At 40.3% G+C, this 18692-nt stretch overlaps 1 protein-coding gene across 1 annotated transcript; it reads right to left on the bottom strand.

Annotated features, from left to right (window-relative positions):
• Positions 1-2334: 2334 nt before the first annotated feature.
• On the bottom strand, positions 2335-11324 carry hoxb1a (homeobox B1a). Its single transcript, XM_067570885.1, has 2 exons — positions 7039-11324; positions 2335-5111 (listed from the first exon to the last, which is right to left on the bottom strand). Exons 1-2 carry the CDS (start codon positions 7895-7897, stop codon positions 4738-4740), a joined length of 1233 nt encoding a protein of 410 aa, XP_067426986.1. The 5' UTR covers positions 7898-11324; the 3' UTR covers positions 2335-4737.
• Between the last annotated feature and the right edge of the window lie 7368 nt (positions 11325-18692).

Consider the following 18692-nt stretch of genomic DNA (forward strand, 5'->3'; position numbering starts at 1 on the left):
ACTTTAATTTTCTAAAATTAAAAGTGTCATAAAAACAAAAACAGGATTGTTAAGCCTTTTTCCACTTTTATTTGAATACAAATACAGATATAAATAATTTTGCTGCCTCAACAAATACAAATACAAATACTGGGATCTTTGCACATCCCTAGTGGGAAGGCCTTAATGGTTTGCTCCAGAAATTTACTATTGCACTTCTATGAAGTTGGTGCACTTGATTTGAAAAAGAATGTGTAAAACCAGGAGTGACCTGGTAGCCGAATGGCAACAACCTTTGTTGCATGTACAAACCCAACACCCCCTGGGGTTTTATAGAATCCAGTCCAGCATTCAGTGTCTCCTCTGTGCCTGTGCATAAAGATTCATATCTGCTGAAAACATGTTTTTGGTTGTTGGAAGGGATACTGGTTAATGTAGGAAACCACTAACTACAATAGAAGAAGATGAAGTGGGTTTGACCAAAATAGAAACTGCATCACAAAACAGCTGCTGGTCAGGATGAGGTGTGACCCCGGAAGAGGATTCGAGGGAGGTTTTTGTCCAGTGTGTGTGTTTGTGTGTGTGTGATGAGGTGATGACTGAGCTTGCCACCCAGGCTCCAGACAGGCATCTTCAAACCAACAGAGAGGAGAGGGAGATGAAGATGAAGATGAGGAGGAGGAGAAAGAGGAGGAGGAGTGTGTTTACATGTTTAGATATCCCAGAGGCTCTCCAAAGGTCAACAGGCCGGCGAGCCACCCGGAAAGTCCCGCTACATTCCTCACTGTAGCCCTGCATGTGTGTTTGTGGGGGTCAACCAGAGGCCACGCAGCCATGTGAATGTGAGAGGCCTGACTGCTATTCAAATGCATGCAGCTCTATGTTGTGTTGTGTCAAACTTTGTGTTTCTTTAATCCATGAAGAGGAAAACCGGTTCCTTTTCCTCCTTAATCATCTCCTCTCTCCCTCCCTCACTGTCTTCTCCTGTAGGAATGTATTGTACACTCCTGGGCTGTGTGCACATGAAGATGAAGAGCTTCTCTTCAAAAAATAAATAAAGTGAGGACATGAGCTCAATTTCTTTCTATAATGAAGCCAACTCAAACAACGTTCTGCTAAACAGTCAAATATTTTATTTACATGTCATGCCTCTTCTGAGCCTCTACTGGGCTGTAAAGATGAGAAAAAAATCTCATACCATTTTGTGGAAATTCCTTCGGTTGAACGATAAGGCTGATGACACTCTATATTTTTCTTATTGTCAGCAAATCCCATGGAAGGCCAACAATGTGCTAATTTGTCTTTCTGACTTACCTAGCTTGTCTATGGCTTTCAGCCGCCATCCCATTGGGTCCAACTGAATATGTAAATAATTTAACAGCTCACAACACTCTATAGCTTCATTTTTAAAAAGTGCTCAATAATTTCCTACAACTGCTGGGAACTGTAGTTTTTAGCAAACATTACTCAAACTGGTGGAACTAGAGCAAATGTTGGGGACTATTTTTAGCAGCAGAAAAATCCACATTTGGTGCTCTAGTGAGTATTTCTGGCAGCAGGACAGTGTGTGTGGGATTGAGACAAAATAAACTGCAGTGTGTGTGTTCATGGTAATGAAGGAACATGTCACCCAGTGCAACAGTGTGGTTTGTTGATGTGTTTTTAACAGGATTTGGACAACAGTGGAGCTCCATGACACAGAGGAGTAAGATATATCAGGCTCTGATATACACACAATACTTGTTAGTGGATCAATTCACTGTTGGTTTGGGTCTGCATATGGGATGTGTTGAATAATAGTAATAATAAAAGAATATAGAATATCTTCTCTATTCTCAGTGCCAAGGCCAGATAAGGCTGCTGGGGGGCCCATGGAAGAAATTACCCTTCCTGAGTGTTTCATCAAGAGGCTGCATGGTAAATTAAAAAAACAATTAAGCAACAAATGAAGGAATTAGGAATACAGTACAAATAAGCACAAATCTGAAATAATGAGGGTACAGAGCCTCAATATCAGATAATAAAGCAGGACACACCTTAATTAAGGCCCTTAACATGTCAATATTGTGCTATGTGCATATTTCCTCACACAAACCATTTGACACACTGTTGTTGTTCCTTAAACCCTTTCTTACTTTTTTGTCTTTTTGCTTTAATATTTCAGCTTTAATATTTAATATTTATAGCTATGGTGCTGTTGCGCAGAATTCAAATTTTGTAAAGCTGCACTGCTTTTAAAAGCTAGAAATGCTGGATGTTGCAGCAAATGTGTGTAATTCACAAATCAGTGAATTTATATCACACATAAAACAGTTTACTGTCAGTCTAAAGAGGAAAGAAAAATCATCTCTGTAGTGGATTGACAGAAGAATCTTTAATTGAGGTAGCTTGAAATAGAAAAAGACAGACAGGAACATGATTGGGAGTGTTTCTAAGGCAGCAGAACTAATAAAACTCAGTCAGTCTGCTCTCATTTAAAAACAACAGACATCATAGAAAAAAAAAAATACCAGTGACATCAGCTCACAGTAGAGGTTGACCTTTAACCTGACAACATCACAAATATGAAGAGATTTACTCCTGGATTACGTTTACAAGATACACTTTGAGGAGGACAAAATATAGGAATCTGAAATACTTTGTAGGTATTTATTCAATTAGTCTTATAAACATCAAAATTAGGAGTAAAACCATTCACATATTGTCATTTTTGTCATGTTGTGAGCATTTTAGTATTCAGAATAATAGGAAAAAATGTCCCTGATTCACACATTTCCCCATAATCTATAATCAATAACATCAAATGCATCCAATAATTTACTCTCAAGGGGGAGGAGACAGGCAGTAAAATAGAATTTCCCCCACTTCTCCAACTCAGCCCTGCTTTCGGACTTCAGCATTTATTAAGTAGTTTGCTTTAATCTTGACCCCCCTGTACACACACACACACACACATACACACACACACACACACACACATCCCGAATTACCCCCTGAGTCTAACTAACATGTCAGTAAATGTGTCACCATTCATGAAAGGTGAAGGGGAACACCCTGGCCATCAGCTCTGTCTAAAATGTTACTCACATAGTGCAAAGACTAGAGCTGAGTGGGATGACACATACTTACAAAAAATGTAAAACATTAAAAAAAAAATTAAAAATAATAATAAAGGTTTGTGAAACAAAAACATGTACAACCATGAAGACAACAGTGTATTTTTGCCACCAGAGGCTCCCTGTATTTCTGATCATAAGGCTCATTTAGTTAGACTGGTATGTGGGTTTAGGTTGAACTACAGCTTGTTATGTTTTATATAATTAATTCAACATTTTTTGTACATTAACTCTTGGTCATGTATCCCCAAGTTTTGTAAACAGTAAATACAGGCATTTGCGTTTTTTTTTTTTTTCTAAATTTAAAAAATATGAAAAATAATCTAAATATCAGCAAAAAATATCTATTATCCACCTTAAATAACCCAATACCAGTTAAACCCTGTAATTCAGACATCATATAAAGATGCCAAAGTGCATCTCATCATCATCATCATCATCATCATCATCATCATCAGCCTGTACACCAGAGACTGGATTCATCAATTATCTCACACTTAAAAGTAGCCCCCAACTTCCACATTAAGGGGATCATCTTGAAAATAATGTTTTATGTCCAGGAATAATTGACCAAACATTTTAGCTACTACATCCAGTTTCTATGAGAATACAACCCCTGAAGCCACACTTTCTGAGACTCTAATTTAAGTGTCATGGGTCTTTGATTCTCCCTGTTCGGACAGAACAAAGAGGTGTGATCCATGCTGTCAGAAACAGTCCAGCAGGCTACCAACCTTTGTTTGGCTTGTGTTTGTAGAGGTCTGGAGAAGTATATGTATCCAATACTTCACAAAGACAGGAAAATATAGAAACATCAGAGAAAAATGTGTGTCCTTTTAATCATTTTATGACCATTTAGACTTATCTTAGGACCCAACATGGGGTCCTGAACCCCATTTGGAAACCACTGCATTAAGGTACCTGCAACTGATTTGTTTCTGGCCCACAGCATGAAATGTGTGGTTCCATGAAATAATATGGTTTTGGTTTGGAAGGAATTTCTTAAGTTTGCAGAATTTGAAGGTATGATGAAACCTACTGTACCTACTTGCCATCCCAGATAATTGAAGGGAGGTTTATTGTTTCATTATTGTATTTTCTATTATTTCCCTCCAACAGGGGCATTTTGCATCACCAACAACCATATCGCATCATTTTGCTTGTGTTGGTTTCCTCATAGTAGGTCCCCTAATCTGTCACTACAATAGTGCAGTCACAATATCCACTAAAGTAGGATAACTGTCTATTTTTAGTATCCAGCATTAATGCTCTTTGATTTCCAACCAGATCACTGCAGTTGTTATATTTAAAGAAAAAATAATCATTTTTACTTCATAAAAAAAACATCTGGCTAATAATGTCAGTGCCCAGAGAGGCAGCAATAGATGAGATTTGGTCAAGGTAAGTTTTTCTCTCCACACGCTGAATGTGTGAGTTGTCAAAGGGAATTCTGGGACATGTAGGAAGTCAGAGCAGAAGTAGATGAGGGAGGCTGATGATTGGAGGGCTGATTTTCCTCTAAGTAGTATAACGCACAACACGGAATGCATTAAGTATTCTGTCTCTCATTAGTACATGACTGAAGGCCACCTGTTTTCCACAGCATCACAGGGTCTGACTGCTCTGGAGAACCAATACTCTACTACGTCTCAGAGCTCGGGGACGCGCCTGGAGACGTGGACGCGGAGGAGTGGTCGGTGTCCTCGAGTTCCTTGTTGAAACCGCTGCCGGCACCGGTATCATAAGAACCGGAGGAGGAGGAGGAGGAAGAGGAGCGCGCCGTGGCGGAGGCGCCCTCCCGCTCGCGCTTCTTCTGCTTCATGCGCCTGTTCTGGAACCAGATCTTCACCTGCGTCTCATTGAGCTCGAGCGTGGCGGCGATCTCCACGCGCCGCGCCCGCGTTAGATACTTGCTGAAGTGGAACTCCTTCTCCAGCTCCGTCAGCTGCCGCGTGCTGAAGTTGGTGCGCATGGCATTGTTGTGCGGGCCCGCGAGGCCGAAGTCCGACACTTTGACTGGGTGGAGGAGAGAGAGAGGAGACACACAAGTTGTTATAAATGTGTTTTAAGAACTTGTTCTATTATGTGTGTATATTATTAATCACTGAAAATGCACGTTACATCTTCCTCTATGCTAATGAATAGAACACAGAGTGTATACATTAAATATGTTGTTGTTCTTCACATTCATTGGAAATCAGGAAACAGAAATTGCTTAAGGATCATTTTTTTAGTGTTCATGGATTTATTTATTAATGTGTATTTATGATCATATTTATTTATTTTATGAGTGCTAATCAGGCTATTTAAATGTGGACTGCAGGTTTCATTGGGCCTATGATGTGCTCTGGTTTCAATCAGTGGATCTCCGGCTGGAATAAATGTGTTTCATGATCTGTATTAAAGTTCTCTCCAAGCCACGGGGGAGGCCGAATTTTAGAGTAAAGCAGAAGTTAAGAGGAAACAACAAAAAAAGAAAAGGCTGGTGCACAGACGGGTGGAGAAATAAGACTAGGGGGGGTGATGCTTGGGTTGGTTGGGGGGCGGGCAGGGAGGGGGGGGGGGGGGGGGGGGGGGGCTGCTTTAAAAGATAACAGAGCAGGACAGACTTCCCAGGGCGAAGTAACCCGTCTGCTATATCCATTAAGAGAGTAAGAGAGGGTAAGAGAAACATATCAGACGTCGGGGGCCCTCGCTGACCCAGACCAGACCTGCTATCTTTCCTGAGATATGACTGCATACTGACCAAGTCCTAAAAACACATAAACGCCTTCATTTTATTCCTCACATTTAAAAGACGAGTTAAATTTACGTTGTAATGAGAAAATGTTTAATCCCACGTTTCATATGCGGAACAATAACTACACCAGCAACACTACGTCATAATTAAAAATAAAACGTATTTCACTTTAAAAATGTCTTCGTCCAGTCGTTTAAAACTATGAAACAACCAGATAAATAAAAGATAGAAAAGACAGATCTTCCTCTTGAGAGGTTGAGCTGGTCTTGGTATTTCCATTATGAAAAGCTTAATATTTTTTTCTTTATTTCTGGAGCAAAAGATGTGTTTTAACAACAATTTTAAAATGCTGCATATTTGATACAGTATCAGCCCTCATGGAGAAATGTTAACTCCATGACAAAAAATGTTTTGTTGGTGTTGAAAGTTATGAAATGAAATTCTGAGTCATAATAAACGAGTTATTTTATTTATATCTGACCTATCCTGATGTTGGACAGCCACCTTAAAAAAGGCTACATCAATGGTACATTTCAAACCTAGCATATATATATATATATATATATATTATCAATTGTATGATTCATCTATTTGCTGCTTATAAACTCTCGGTCGGTTTAGAGCAAAACGAATCCAGACCTGAGTGATTAAGACGAGCGAAAAGAGAAGGAAGGAACAGCAGGGAGGTCAAATTTACATTAGAAAAGTCCAACAGCTGTGGTTACAAACAGAGAAAAATGAAAACGAGGCCTGCATGGAGAAGACAGGAAATAAAAAAATCAACATTTTACTCTTAAGGTATAATATTAATGTCGTTATTTATCAGAGCTCGTGCTGTTAAGATAAATTCGCTTTAAAACGCGTTTTAATCAAAACATTTGTCTTTATAGCCTGATAGCCCTAAGTTTTCTTTCTTAAGTTTGTTGCTGAATACAGGCTACATATTTCTCTTTTTTCCCTCCTCTCAGCTATTCATAAACAATCAATCATTCTTAAAATAAACTACTTCTTTTGAGTCTTTTGGCTGCAATACTTCCTGTGATAAATGTAAAAGAAGCATGACTCCGCATCTTCAGCCTCCTGCTGGAAACCTCACAAATCAAAGTTAAATGCTGCTGGGCCAACCTCTTAATAATGCTGCATGACCTTTAAGTCACCAAAACGGACAAATAATCTCCAGGAAAACCACCAGCCCTCCCTCACCTGTTTTAGGCGGGTTCCTCTTCACCTTCATCCAGTCGAAGGTCTGCCCCTGCCCGGCCTGCTGGCCCTCCTCGTCCTCCCTCTCTCGGTCCTGGGAGACCGGCAGCTCCCCGTAACCTCCCCCCTGTGGAAGCCCCAGGTAGCCCGCTGCGTCCAGACCCCCGCCAAGCTGCTGCGGGTACTGAGACCCGGCTAGGGCGCCCTGAGGCCCGCAGTAGGCCGCGGCCAGGGCCCCGTAGCTGGGGCCGACGGTGGGGGCCGAGGTGGTGAAGGTTGATTGATGATAGTAGGTGGAGGACACAGACTCCTCCATGAAATACTGAGGGTGAACGGTGTTGTGAGGGCCCGTCGCTGCAACATACTCCGAGTTTGTGGCGCACGCCTGGGCCGCATAGGCCCCGGTGTTGCCGGTATTCCCGTTACTATATGAAGACAATATTCCGCTTTGTAAGCTTTGAGTTTGGTGAAGATGAGGATGGTGGTGGTAACTGTTATGCGTCTGCTGTTCATGATGATGATGATGTTGCTGATGATGCTGGGCCGACCCTGTCGTCCCGTGCGCTCCTCCAGCGCCCGTTGGTGCTCCGGTGCCCACGTACAGCCGCCCATCCCCGGTGTAACTGGCTTCCCCGGTGCTGGTGTCACTTCTTGACACGTTAATGGGAGCTGGGGAGCCGCTGTGGCCCGTGTGGAAGGTACCGGATGTCACCGGGAAGCCCTGATGCTGATCCAGAGGATGGTGATGGTGATGCAGATGATGATGGTGATGGTAACCAGATTTGGGCGCAGAGTAAGCGCCGGTCCCCGGTCGGTTACAAATGGAGTATTCCACAAAGGAGTTCATGTTAGATGTGTCCATGCAGGCCGGAGGCACGGCTGGACTGAATAAAGTTTATAATTATCAGCAGAAACAGGAACACACACAAACGAAGTTAATGGAAATTAGATGAAAGAAATTTAAAAAAAGAACTGCATATAAAAAAGTGTTCTAAGAGTAAACTGTGATCTATGTAGAACGAAAAAATCAAAATAAAAACAGAAACCTCCAAAAAAAACTGTGAAAAAATGCAAATGGGATAATAAGTAAAAAGGGAAATTATCAGCAAAATGCGAAGAAGAAAAAAAAAAAACTTCCAATGTGAAGGAAAAGAAAGCGCAGGCTGCACGTCCCCAAAACTGAAGCACACATGAATAATGTGCTCTGCTGTGATGTGTGTCGGTGTGTGTGCGTAAACGGAAGGCCTTCGCGCTGTCAATAGATCAACTCAACCTGTGATTTCCAGAGTCATCGGTGACGGTGGAAAACAACGCGAGAGGACAGAAAAGAGTCGAGTCACCTTTTCACCTCCACACATTTACACTCCGTCTTCCTCAATTCTGTCTTTCTCCCCTCACATTCTCTGCTTCCCCCTTTTTTTCCGTATCTCTCTCTCTCTCTCTCTCCCTCTCTCTCTCTCTTTTCCATGTCACTTCTTTTCTTACCTCTAGGGTCACGTGGCTCGTCGTCACGTCGCCTATGGTGACCAGGAGGCCAGAAGTTTGTCAGCCGGTCACAGGAGCGAGAGAGCCACTGTGTGTGTGTGTGTGTGTGTGTGTGTGTGTGTGTGTGTGTGTGTGTGTGTGTGGAGGGGAGGGGTGGGGTGGTGGAGCTTTCGGTTTAGGAGTGGAGTTTGCGCGCGCGCGTTTGTATTGGCGCACGCGCCTCATCCATCACTCGCGGTGACATTAGCACGACAAAGAGACTTCAATCAAACCGGCCCATCAATCTGATATGAGCACGGATCTGTCAGAGCAAAGAGAGAAGCAGAGAATAAAGGAGGAGCTGTGAGCCGGCCTGCTGCTCTCAGGCCTCCCTGCAAAATGCTCCGAGAAATAACAGAGAAAGAATAGAAACTCATGTACAGTACAGTGGTACCACGGTATACTTCTGTTACTAGCTACTATTACTACATACTGCTGCTACAGGTCGAGTCAGGCTTATTCACACAACAGTTGCCAATACTATCTAGTATTCTTACCACTGCTGCTGTAATAGCATAACAGGGCTACAACACGGTGAAATGATTCTTGTCAGTTAAATTAAAGATAAAATGTGAACTACACAGGCACTGAGAAGGCCTGGAGAAAAGGACTCAGATCTGTAGAGACCTTATATCTGATACGTTTTATTGTCAAAGCTGTGGAACATACTGTATATGCTGTTTATACATGTAAGCTTGAGTGTTATCCAATATATGGGTGACAATGGAAAAAAAACAAAACACAAGCAATCAGGCAGGTTTTAAACAAGTATGCAGTATGGAAACCGTTTTATGTGGAGGGGAAAGTTAAAAGTAGCGCACCTGAAATGTTGAATATCATCCCTAGCATGTGCACAAAAAGATCAAAGTTGAAGACAGGCGGTGGCTCTGTAAAACTGGGTTGAATGTGTAGAACAAGCAGTTTGGATTATAATCTTACATTTCACCTTCGTTTTCTGTCTCAAATATGCAAGTTTGGCTAAGCTGTTTGTTTTCTGATTCTATTTTGTGATTCAAATTCCTTTTTGTTAATGTCACTGCAGTCCTTATAGTAAGTTACCTGATAAGTGCTGTGTTATTTTTACCAAGGAGGATGGTGTCCAGAACTATGAAAATATGACCCAAGTTAGTAATAAACCAGAATCATTACACTCTATAAAGGTCTTTATTACACTTACACATTTACACATACAGCACACTATTAAGCTACACTACTTCCACACTTTGGTTTCACACTTGCAACTCAGACCAGGGCCAAGTGAAAAAAATACAGGGTTAAGAGGATCAGTGGTGCCAAAAGAACCAGAAGAACCAAAGCAGTTTTCACCAGACAGTTGTAATATGTCATGTGGGGTGTGTTTTGAAGTTTCTGGCCCTGTCCCTAGCACATGGTCAGACTGGGATTACTCAATAGGTATGTAGAGAGTTTAAATTAGTGCTGGGCTTTCTGTAACCTTAGGTTTGGTTTACCAAAGGCTCAGAAATACAAGTGTATAAAAACTTCTGTGTTCAAACCAACACCGCCAGTGTTTGAGAGAAATCATTTCTCAACACTGAGACTATAAATCTATTGTGAACATGTACTTTTGTTGAGTCTAATACTGTGCTGAGTGCCAGCTGTTCAGCTCTGACATTTAAATTGGTCAGTGTGTGATTGACTGTCCTCCACTGTAACATCCAGCACTGACAGAGTGTCTACAGAACACTCAGCAGCCAAATACATAAAACACTGCAGGTTCATCTATGGCTTCTGTTTAAAGACGCTCTCCTCTGCAGCAATTTCCCATCAGCTCTGATCAACCGTTCCCATTTCTTCATCCAGTCCCGTCCACTAACTCTGATCGCCACTTTAAAGATTATTGATTTGACTTTATCTCCTCTTTGCACATTTTCCTCACAGGAATGGAGGAAATCTTTCTACGGATCAAAAGGTTTCTATCGATCGTATGGAGAGCGTCACAGACATCGCAGGGACTTTTGGGAATCAGTTTACTTTTCAACAATTGGATTGGGAGGCCATAGATTTCTGATGAAAGCTGAACGTGCATGTGCGAGTGCACGTTTGAGTGCACGTTTGAGCATGTGTGTTTGCTAATTGAATGAATGAGCTGATCTGTTACAGAAATGAGGTTAAGGCAGACAGGAGGCCTTCTGGTGGGCCAAGCCCTGCCGGTACAGCAGGACAGGAAACCGGGATCGCCTTGACGACAACACAATGTTCTTTCTGTGAGTGTGTGTAAAACAATGGCCTACAACTGTGCACAGGACTGATCTTTTTTTTTACAAAGGAAAGAGATTTGTTGAAGTGTATTTTTTGGAGAGGATTTATCTTATATTTTATCCTTGAATTGTTCAAGTATGTAGACATGTTTTTTTTAAAAGCATCTTTCTTTGTTTCTTATCAAAAGGGCAAAATCTCTATATAGCAAATGTTTGCTCATGAAGTGTCTGTTTCACAGTTTAAACACCTTCTTGTTACTGATTACCCCCTCCCATTATAACTGCCTCCAATGAACCCGTCATCCATTTCTCTCCTCCGGACCCTCTGTGAAGGACCTGACAGCAGACACACCGCCGTCCCACCACCAGGACGAAATCAGGACGAGCGGCGTGGGCGTGCAACAAGGAGGGAAGTTAATGATCACTGAAGGGCTGAAAGGAGAGAGAGGGAGAGCGAGTGGGCAGGAAGTCTGCAGGAACAGACTGGGACAAGAAGATTACATGACGCCCACACGGCTGTCTGGGTGGTGGAGAAACTACAGGAGAGAGAGAGAGAGAGAGAGAGAGAGAGAGAGAGAGAGAGGGCAGAAGGTCAGAGCTCCAGTGCTTCTATCTGTCTACATTTATATTTAATTCCTGTAGTAATTCAGTTGTAATTTTATTTGTAGCTCATATCCACTAGGTGTAACCTGTGATCTGTATCTGGATAATGACGTCTGATCATGGGGCCTTTAAAGTTATGCCTGCTTATGATCAGTGTTCTCATTATCTTGATTCTGTCTGTAGTCTGATTGGATCTCAATATGAAAAATATGGAAACAGACAATGGACACAACTTATTTCTTATTTTTTCTTTGCAGTGGAAGACACAGACACCAGTATGATCATGTAACAGTAACTCTCAACAACTGTGTGATTTCATGAAGTGTAGCATCCAATAATCTATGCAACACTGCTAAAATTCGGTCTTCATTGTCCATGGCTGACACAGAGATTCTAATACAAGCATTTGTTTCATCCAGACTTGAGTACAGTAATGTTGTGCCACATGCTAGTAGTGAAAGTCTTCAAATGATTCAAAATGCTGCAGCTAGAATATTAACAAAAACAAGAAAATTTGACCATATTACACCAATTCTAGCCTCTCTTCATTGGCTTTCTGTCCATGTTAAATCAAACTTTAAAGTGCTTCTGATGACTCATAAAATCCTAAATGGGCATATCCCACCATACCTGCCTGATCTCCATGAAGGTGCAGTGTGTAGAATTTAGTGGCATCTAGTGGAACGGACTTGGCAGAAATGGAATATAATATTCATAAGTATGTTTTCATTAGTGTATAATCACCTGGAAATAAGAATCATTGTGTTTTTGTTACCTTAGAATGAGCCCTTTATATCTACATAGAGAGTGGGTCCTCTTCCACGGGGCCCACCATGTTGCACCGCCATGTTTCTATAGTAACCCAGAACGGACAAACCAAACACTGGCTCTAGAGAGGGCCTTTTGCGGTTTTTGCGAGTTTTGCGGCCGCTGTATGTTCTCCTACGCTTGGTAAGGGGAGGGGTATTTAGTTGGTTGCAATCTGTAACCTCATCACTAGATGCCACTAAATCCTACAGACTAGTCCTTTAAACCTTAAATTCATTCTCAAGCTCTCCGCTCTCGGACTGCAGGGCTCCTGTGTGTACCCAAAGTTAAAAAGAAGTCAGCAGCAACCTCCCTGCTGATGTCAAGCAATCCGAGTCTGTTGAGTCTTTTAAAACTAAACTTAAATACCATCTTTTTGCCTTAACCTTCAATTAGTTGCCTTTAATTGAGTCCTTAATGAAATTGTACTGCACAGTGGATTGGTTTCAGTGTCAATGAATTTACTAAGTGCTGTCCTTCCAATGAGATTATTGATTATTGTAACTGTTCTGATAACTGTTGCATCTCTCTAACCAACTCTCCTCTTTCCCTCTCTCTCCCTATTTTCTCCTCTTGTCCTCTCTTGTCTTTCAAACATCTCTTGCATGACCAGCACCCATCCTGGAACCGCTCTGCTTCTCTGGCTATCAACAGGGCATTTTTAGATTTTGAAAACATCTGATGCTGAGCCAAATTTGTCCAGGGCTGGATACAACTTGAGGTAGAGAAAAGAGAGAAAACATTTTTTGGGTGAACTGGCTCTTTAAATAGACCAGTTAGAAAGAGGCCCAGGTGTAGGCTATCTGAAGTTCACATCCATGAAGAACCAACCATCAAGCTCCAAAACACAATAATACCACTTCCTGTTTGTGTGTAATGATAGACCTATTCGTCCAATCAGGCAAAAACTTAAGGTAAAATAAAAAAGTAATTTCTTTAAGGATTTAAGTCTGCTTCACACACCTGTTAAGCAGCAGAACTGAAAACTAAGATAACAAACTTGACAGGGCAGAGAAATATCTGCAGAGGAGACAGAGTTTAGACTTTTAGCTACTTAAAATAAAAATGCCCTGACAGCTCTGATGGAGTTCAGGAGTCATACTGAGAAGGGCTGCTCATTGTATAAACCTGGAAAGTGTCCTGTCGGATGTGGTAGAGGAACACTGAACATTACCGTTAGATCCTGACCGATCCGGTTGGCGTGTTGGATGAATTTAAATCATTAAAGAAGTTACTGCTGCTGTGCCACATGCCTCTTAATTTGGAGAGCACATATCACTTTAAGCTGCTGTGTGATCGTTGCAGGTAGTTCATAAACTCAAAGGAAAGAATTCTAAACACAGCCAGCTGTGGGCAACAAACAGAACATCAGAACCCATTCTTCAGAGACCTCACAGATTATATTCAGTGACATGTGACCCGATTAATCAGCAAGATTCAGACATTAATCTAACCTGTTACAGACCTGTCTGAATCCCATTAATGTATTGTATTTTGAACGACATTTCAATAGACTAGATGAGAAATACTATAGAGATGTAAAAGAGGCAAAACTCAAGTTGAATTGTGATTTTGCTCTGCTAATTAAAGCCAAGCAAACTCTCTCAGAGCTGAAAAGTGGAGAAAACTTGGACACTGGAAGCAGCAGCTCATGTGCATCGATATATTAGTCCCCATACCACCAATGATGGCTTCATCCTTCTCTCTCTGGTCTGTGAATAATGTCTGTTCTTGTGTCTTCTCCCGTGTGTGTAAACTGTGTGATGTGAATCTCCCTTGTGTGCGGGGATCCCTTCTCTGTTGCTCTTCCTGAGGTTTCTTCCATTTAGAGGTTGTTTTTTTTTAGGGAGTTTTTCCGTATTTGAATCGAGGGTCTAAGGACAGGGGATTTTTTATTCCTGTACAGAATGTAAAGCACCCTGAGGCAATTTGTGATATTGGGCAGACAGGTTGTAAGATATATAAACAATAATCTGCCTGAAATAATAATATGTGTGTAATATAATTTTCCTCAAAAAATGTACAATTACCACATTGAAAAACTTAAAATTCCATCTACTCTTTCTCCCTAATTGAAAAAAAGATAAAGATAATTTCACCTTCAATGAAAAGCTCATTCTCAGTGTATGTGAACTGAAGGCTTCAAGTTTCCAACTTGTGTAAGTTGCATACTGGACCACGATTAACCTCCAAATGTTACAAATGTTGCTCGTAGGCTCACCCCTTAAATTCAGACTTTCAGTGAGCACAGAGAAATGTTCCCCCAGCAGATGAATATGAAAACAAAGTCTGTACATATATCATTCTGCACAGTGAAGCTAATTGCAAGGGAAGGAACAATAGGAAAAACACATTTTTGAGGGTAGAGAGGCTTTAAGAATCAAACTACAATTAGCTGAGATTCAAAAGCACTACAAAAGCAAGTATGTGTATATATGTATATGTATGCATGTGTTATATTCACTTACTTGTATTTGTGGATGTATATGCAAAATGTGTGTGTGTGTGTGTGTGTGTGTGTGTGTGTTCAAATGTTATTAATAACGGTTGATGCTGTTAAGTGTCTGCATCGGTGAATCAGGTTTCAGTGATAGCAGTGTAGCTTTTTCATAAATTTTGTAATAGTTGTATTGTTGAAATTGGGATCTTAGTGTCTCCTCTTAGTGACTCTGATTAAAATTAATTAAGGTTCTGAATGAAACTTTTGGGATTATTTTCACATGGAAATGGGAAAAGTTAAAGTAACACTAATCAGTTTTTTGACCTCCTTGGAGCAGAACTCAGTGAGAAGCTGAATTTCTCATACACATTGACATGTATTCATATATGTATGTGAATATAACTAATGTGTTATCAAACAGTTACCTTGCAGGCACGGAACAACAGTAGCATTCATTTGGAAAATAAAGTTGCAGGTTGTAAAACTAAAACAGTAAGGTAAGATATGCTATAAAGCCGAGCTTTGGGGAACTACAGAGTTTGTAATAATTATGTGGTTTTGTCACTATGAGAAACACTTTTAACATCACACATAGTCATTTGACCCATTGTTCATATAAAATGTTGATTACCGCAGTTTTAATATTGTTTTCTACTTAAATAAGCAGACTAAACAGTCAGAAACAAACAGTCTGAGGTGTGGATCTTTCCTGATTACCAACTCCACTCCTGACCTGAGACAAGATAGAAACCAGGCTGAGCTCACCTAAGGGTCATGACCCCACAGGAGGGAAGAAGGTCAGTCTGCTTGAGTTCCTGGAAACTAAAAGAGCACCAAGCGAAAAACAGACATACAAGTTTATTTCTGGTTTTGATTTTCTTATTTATCAGATTTCAGACCATGAGTGGTGACCAGTGATGTGTACTGCCATGTGTGTGACAATCAATCGTCACTGTTTTTAAAACACTGACATCTATGACTATTTTTACACTACATATACTACATACCACAGAATGTGAGGACTGTAAGGACATGTCAGTCCCTCAGGGGTTCATTAAGTTGGTTACAATGTGAATGTTGAAAATACAAACTCACCAGATGGTAGGCAACTGCATTAGCAATTTATAAAATGAGCAAAAAGATTGGTGTAAAGATACTATAAATAAAAGAGACAACTGTTATTCAAGAGCTTTCAAGAGCTGTCATATAGCTTTTGGCCACTAGAGGCAGCACTGAGCACACTGCTACTTAGCAGCACTCTGGTCAGTGAGTGAGGAGGAAGTCCTGCACAATCTTTGGTTTAAGTAAATTGTTTGAGCTGACCTTAACCCATAGTGCAGACGTTTTTCAGTCAGGATAATTTGTGTTTTCTTGTTACTTTACACTCATCTGATGTTTTTTTTCCACTTTAAAGGCTGAGAAGTGAAGAAGATTGCCTACAACCCAGCTGTAATTCAACATTCTTCCTCTACCATTTTTCTTCTGAAATTGAAATGTCCATCCAGGATATACCATAGTCCTGAATCGGGGCTAATTAAGAAGTGTGATTAGACAACATATGAAGAATAGTGCACAGTTTAAACCTGTGACCATTACATTACACACAGCTTTACAGAGAGGACAGGTAGGATTTCTGTTGTCCTGCCCTCTCCAACTGTGCCTCCTCTAACAATCCTGTCAGACAGGTCAAATGACTCCAGAACCAGGAAGTTATGCTCCTATATTCCTGGAAAAGAGTAGAGATGTGTGTTGAGAGTGTGTGTTATGAGGGGCTTTCTGAAAACCATGAAAGATGATATAGGAGAGAGAATGAAAGAGAGGCATTGACAGAGAGGAGTGGTGCATCCAGACTGCTGACGTCGTTGCATTAGTGCTGAAACCTGATTCACCGATGCAGACACTTAACAGCATCTATTAACCGTTATTAATAACATTTGAACATACACACACACACACACACACACACACATCTCACAGATGGAGAAAGAGAAAGAGAGAGAGAGAGAAAGAGAGAAAGTATTAGCACAGCAGACTCAACTACTTCATTTTTCCTTCATTGTGTTTAAATGCTGTCAGATTAAATTTGATAAATCTGATAGTAAAACCAGACTCCGGTGTGGTCAGTCATTGATACACACTGTTTCCAACATTTTTTTTTGTTTTCAGCAGGTAAGTTTTGAAAAGTAAGTGAACAAGTAGATGCTCCATTTACTTCTTTCCATCTTGAGTTGAAAAACTTATACTGTCTTTTCAGTGAGCTTCACTACAGTCAGAAGATTATTTTCCCACCTCACTGGTATTTTCATGACTTTTACTCTTTTTATATTCCACTGTTTCTTATCTTTCAGTGGAAAACATTAAAGCTGTATTTTGGAAGGCTTCCTGCCATATTTAACCTCCAATCTGACCTGTGACAACCACAGCCACAGTGCACTGTGGATATGGTAGGCAATGAAAACAAGTCCATAGATGTAAAGGAAAGCTGCAGTTTATTACAACTTGGCTTTCATTGTTGTGGCTTTTTCCATTGGTTCTCTAAGTTATGATATGATTGTAGTCACCAGAATAATTGCTGAGATCTCAGAGGGTGGTGATGCATAGGGCTCTGGTAAAAAAAAAAGTTAAACACTCAAGTTTTGGTAGTCAGTCAAACTGCAATGATCAATGTTGTATTTCTACTCTTTATCTTGTCATTGGCACGACGCAAGATAAAAAGAATGCCACTATGATCATTTTCAAGAGTTGTCTTATAGTATTATAAAGCTCTTTGCGGTGTTTTGGCAGTGATGGAAGAAGTATTCAGATCCTTTACTCCAGTAAATGAACCAATACAGGAAAGTAAAAATACTCCATTACAAGTAAAAGTCCTTCATGAAAAATCCTACTTAAGTAAAAGTATGTAAGTATTATGAGCTTGATGTAGTTAAAGTATTGCAGTAAAAGTAGTGGTTTGGTCCCTCTGACTGATATATTATTATATATGACATCATTAGATTATTAATAGTGAAGCATCAGTGTTAGAGCAGCATGTTACTGTTGTAGCTGCTGGAGGTGGAGCTAGTTTACACTACTTTATATACAGTTAGCTAGTTTAGTCCAGTGGTTCCCAACCTAGGGGTTGGGCTCCTCCAAATGGTCACCAGATAAATCTGAGGGGTCGTGAGATGATTAATGGGAGAGGAAAGAAGAAAAAACAAAATTCTGATACACAAATCTGTTTTCAGTTTTTGGACTTTTTGTCTTATCTTTGATTTTTGGTGAAATATTGGATCATTTGAACATTTATTGAAATGAAAGCATGTGAGAAGTTTAGAGGGAAAAATCACTATTTGGTGGAGCTGTTAACAACTCATAGACATGTGAAATGTGACCCCGACTACACACTGCTTTTTGTAAGACGTCAAAAGCCAAAAAGGTTCGAAACCACTGATTTCATCTTTAACAATGTGTTGTATTTTAAAAGCTTGTTATATTATCCATTGTGTCAAATCTTCATCTGAAAAGTAACTAAAGCTGTCAAATAAATGTAGTGGAGTAAAAAGTACAATATTTCCCTCTGAAATGTTGTAGAGTGGAAGTAGAAAGTAGCAGCAAATGGAAATACTCAAGTAAAGTACAAGTACCTCAAAACTGTACTAAAGTACAGTACTTGTGTTTGCATGTGTCACGCTTTTTTACTGTAGTCAGTTGGGACTGCAATTTTATTAATTCTCTTGGAAGGGAAAAGAGATCCAGATTTTGATGTTTATTTCTGCTGTTGTTGGTGAGCAGCTTCCACTTGGACAAACCAGAGACTGTAGAAAGACCAGTAACACCAGCCGTAAGCTGGTTTTAGGACTGACAATAATCAACAGACATAAAGAAGTTGAAATTTAGTTAGCTTGAATGTACTATTCATGTCCCGACACACAGTTATGGCAGAGCCTCCACAAATGATTATCACTTAGTATCAAAAATCTATTAGCTATCTAATAACTATTATCTATTCTTCTTGAGGGGACTGACAAGAATAATATTGCATGTCTGACATTATAAAAATAAATAGTTTGTTAAATATCACATCC

Source organism: Thunnus thynnus, chromosome 17 (genome assembly GCF_963924715.1).
Source record: "Thunnus thynnus chromosome 17, fThuThy2.1, whole genome shotgun sequence".
NCBI classification, from domain to species: Eukaryota; Metazoa; Chordata; class Actinopteri; order Scombriformes; family Scombridae; genus Thunnus; species Thunnus thynnus.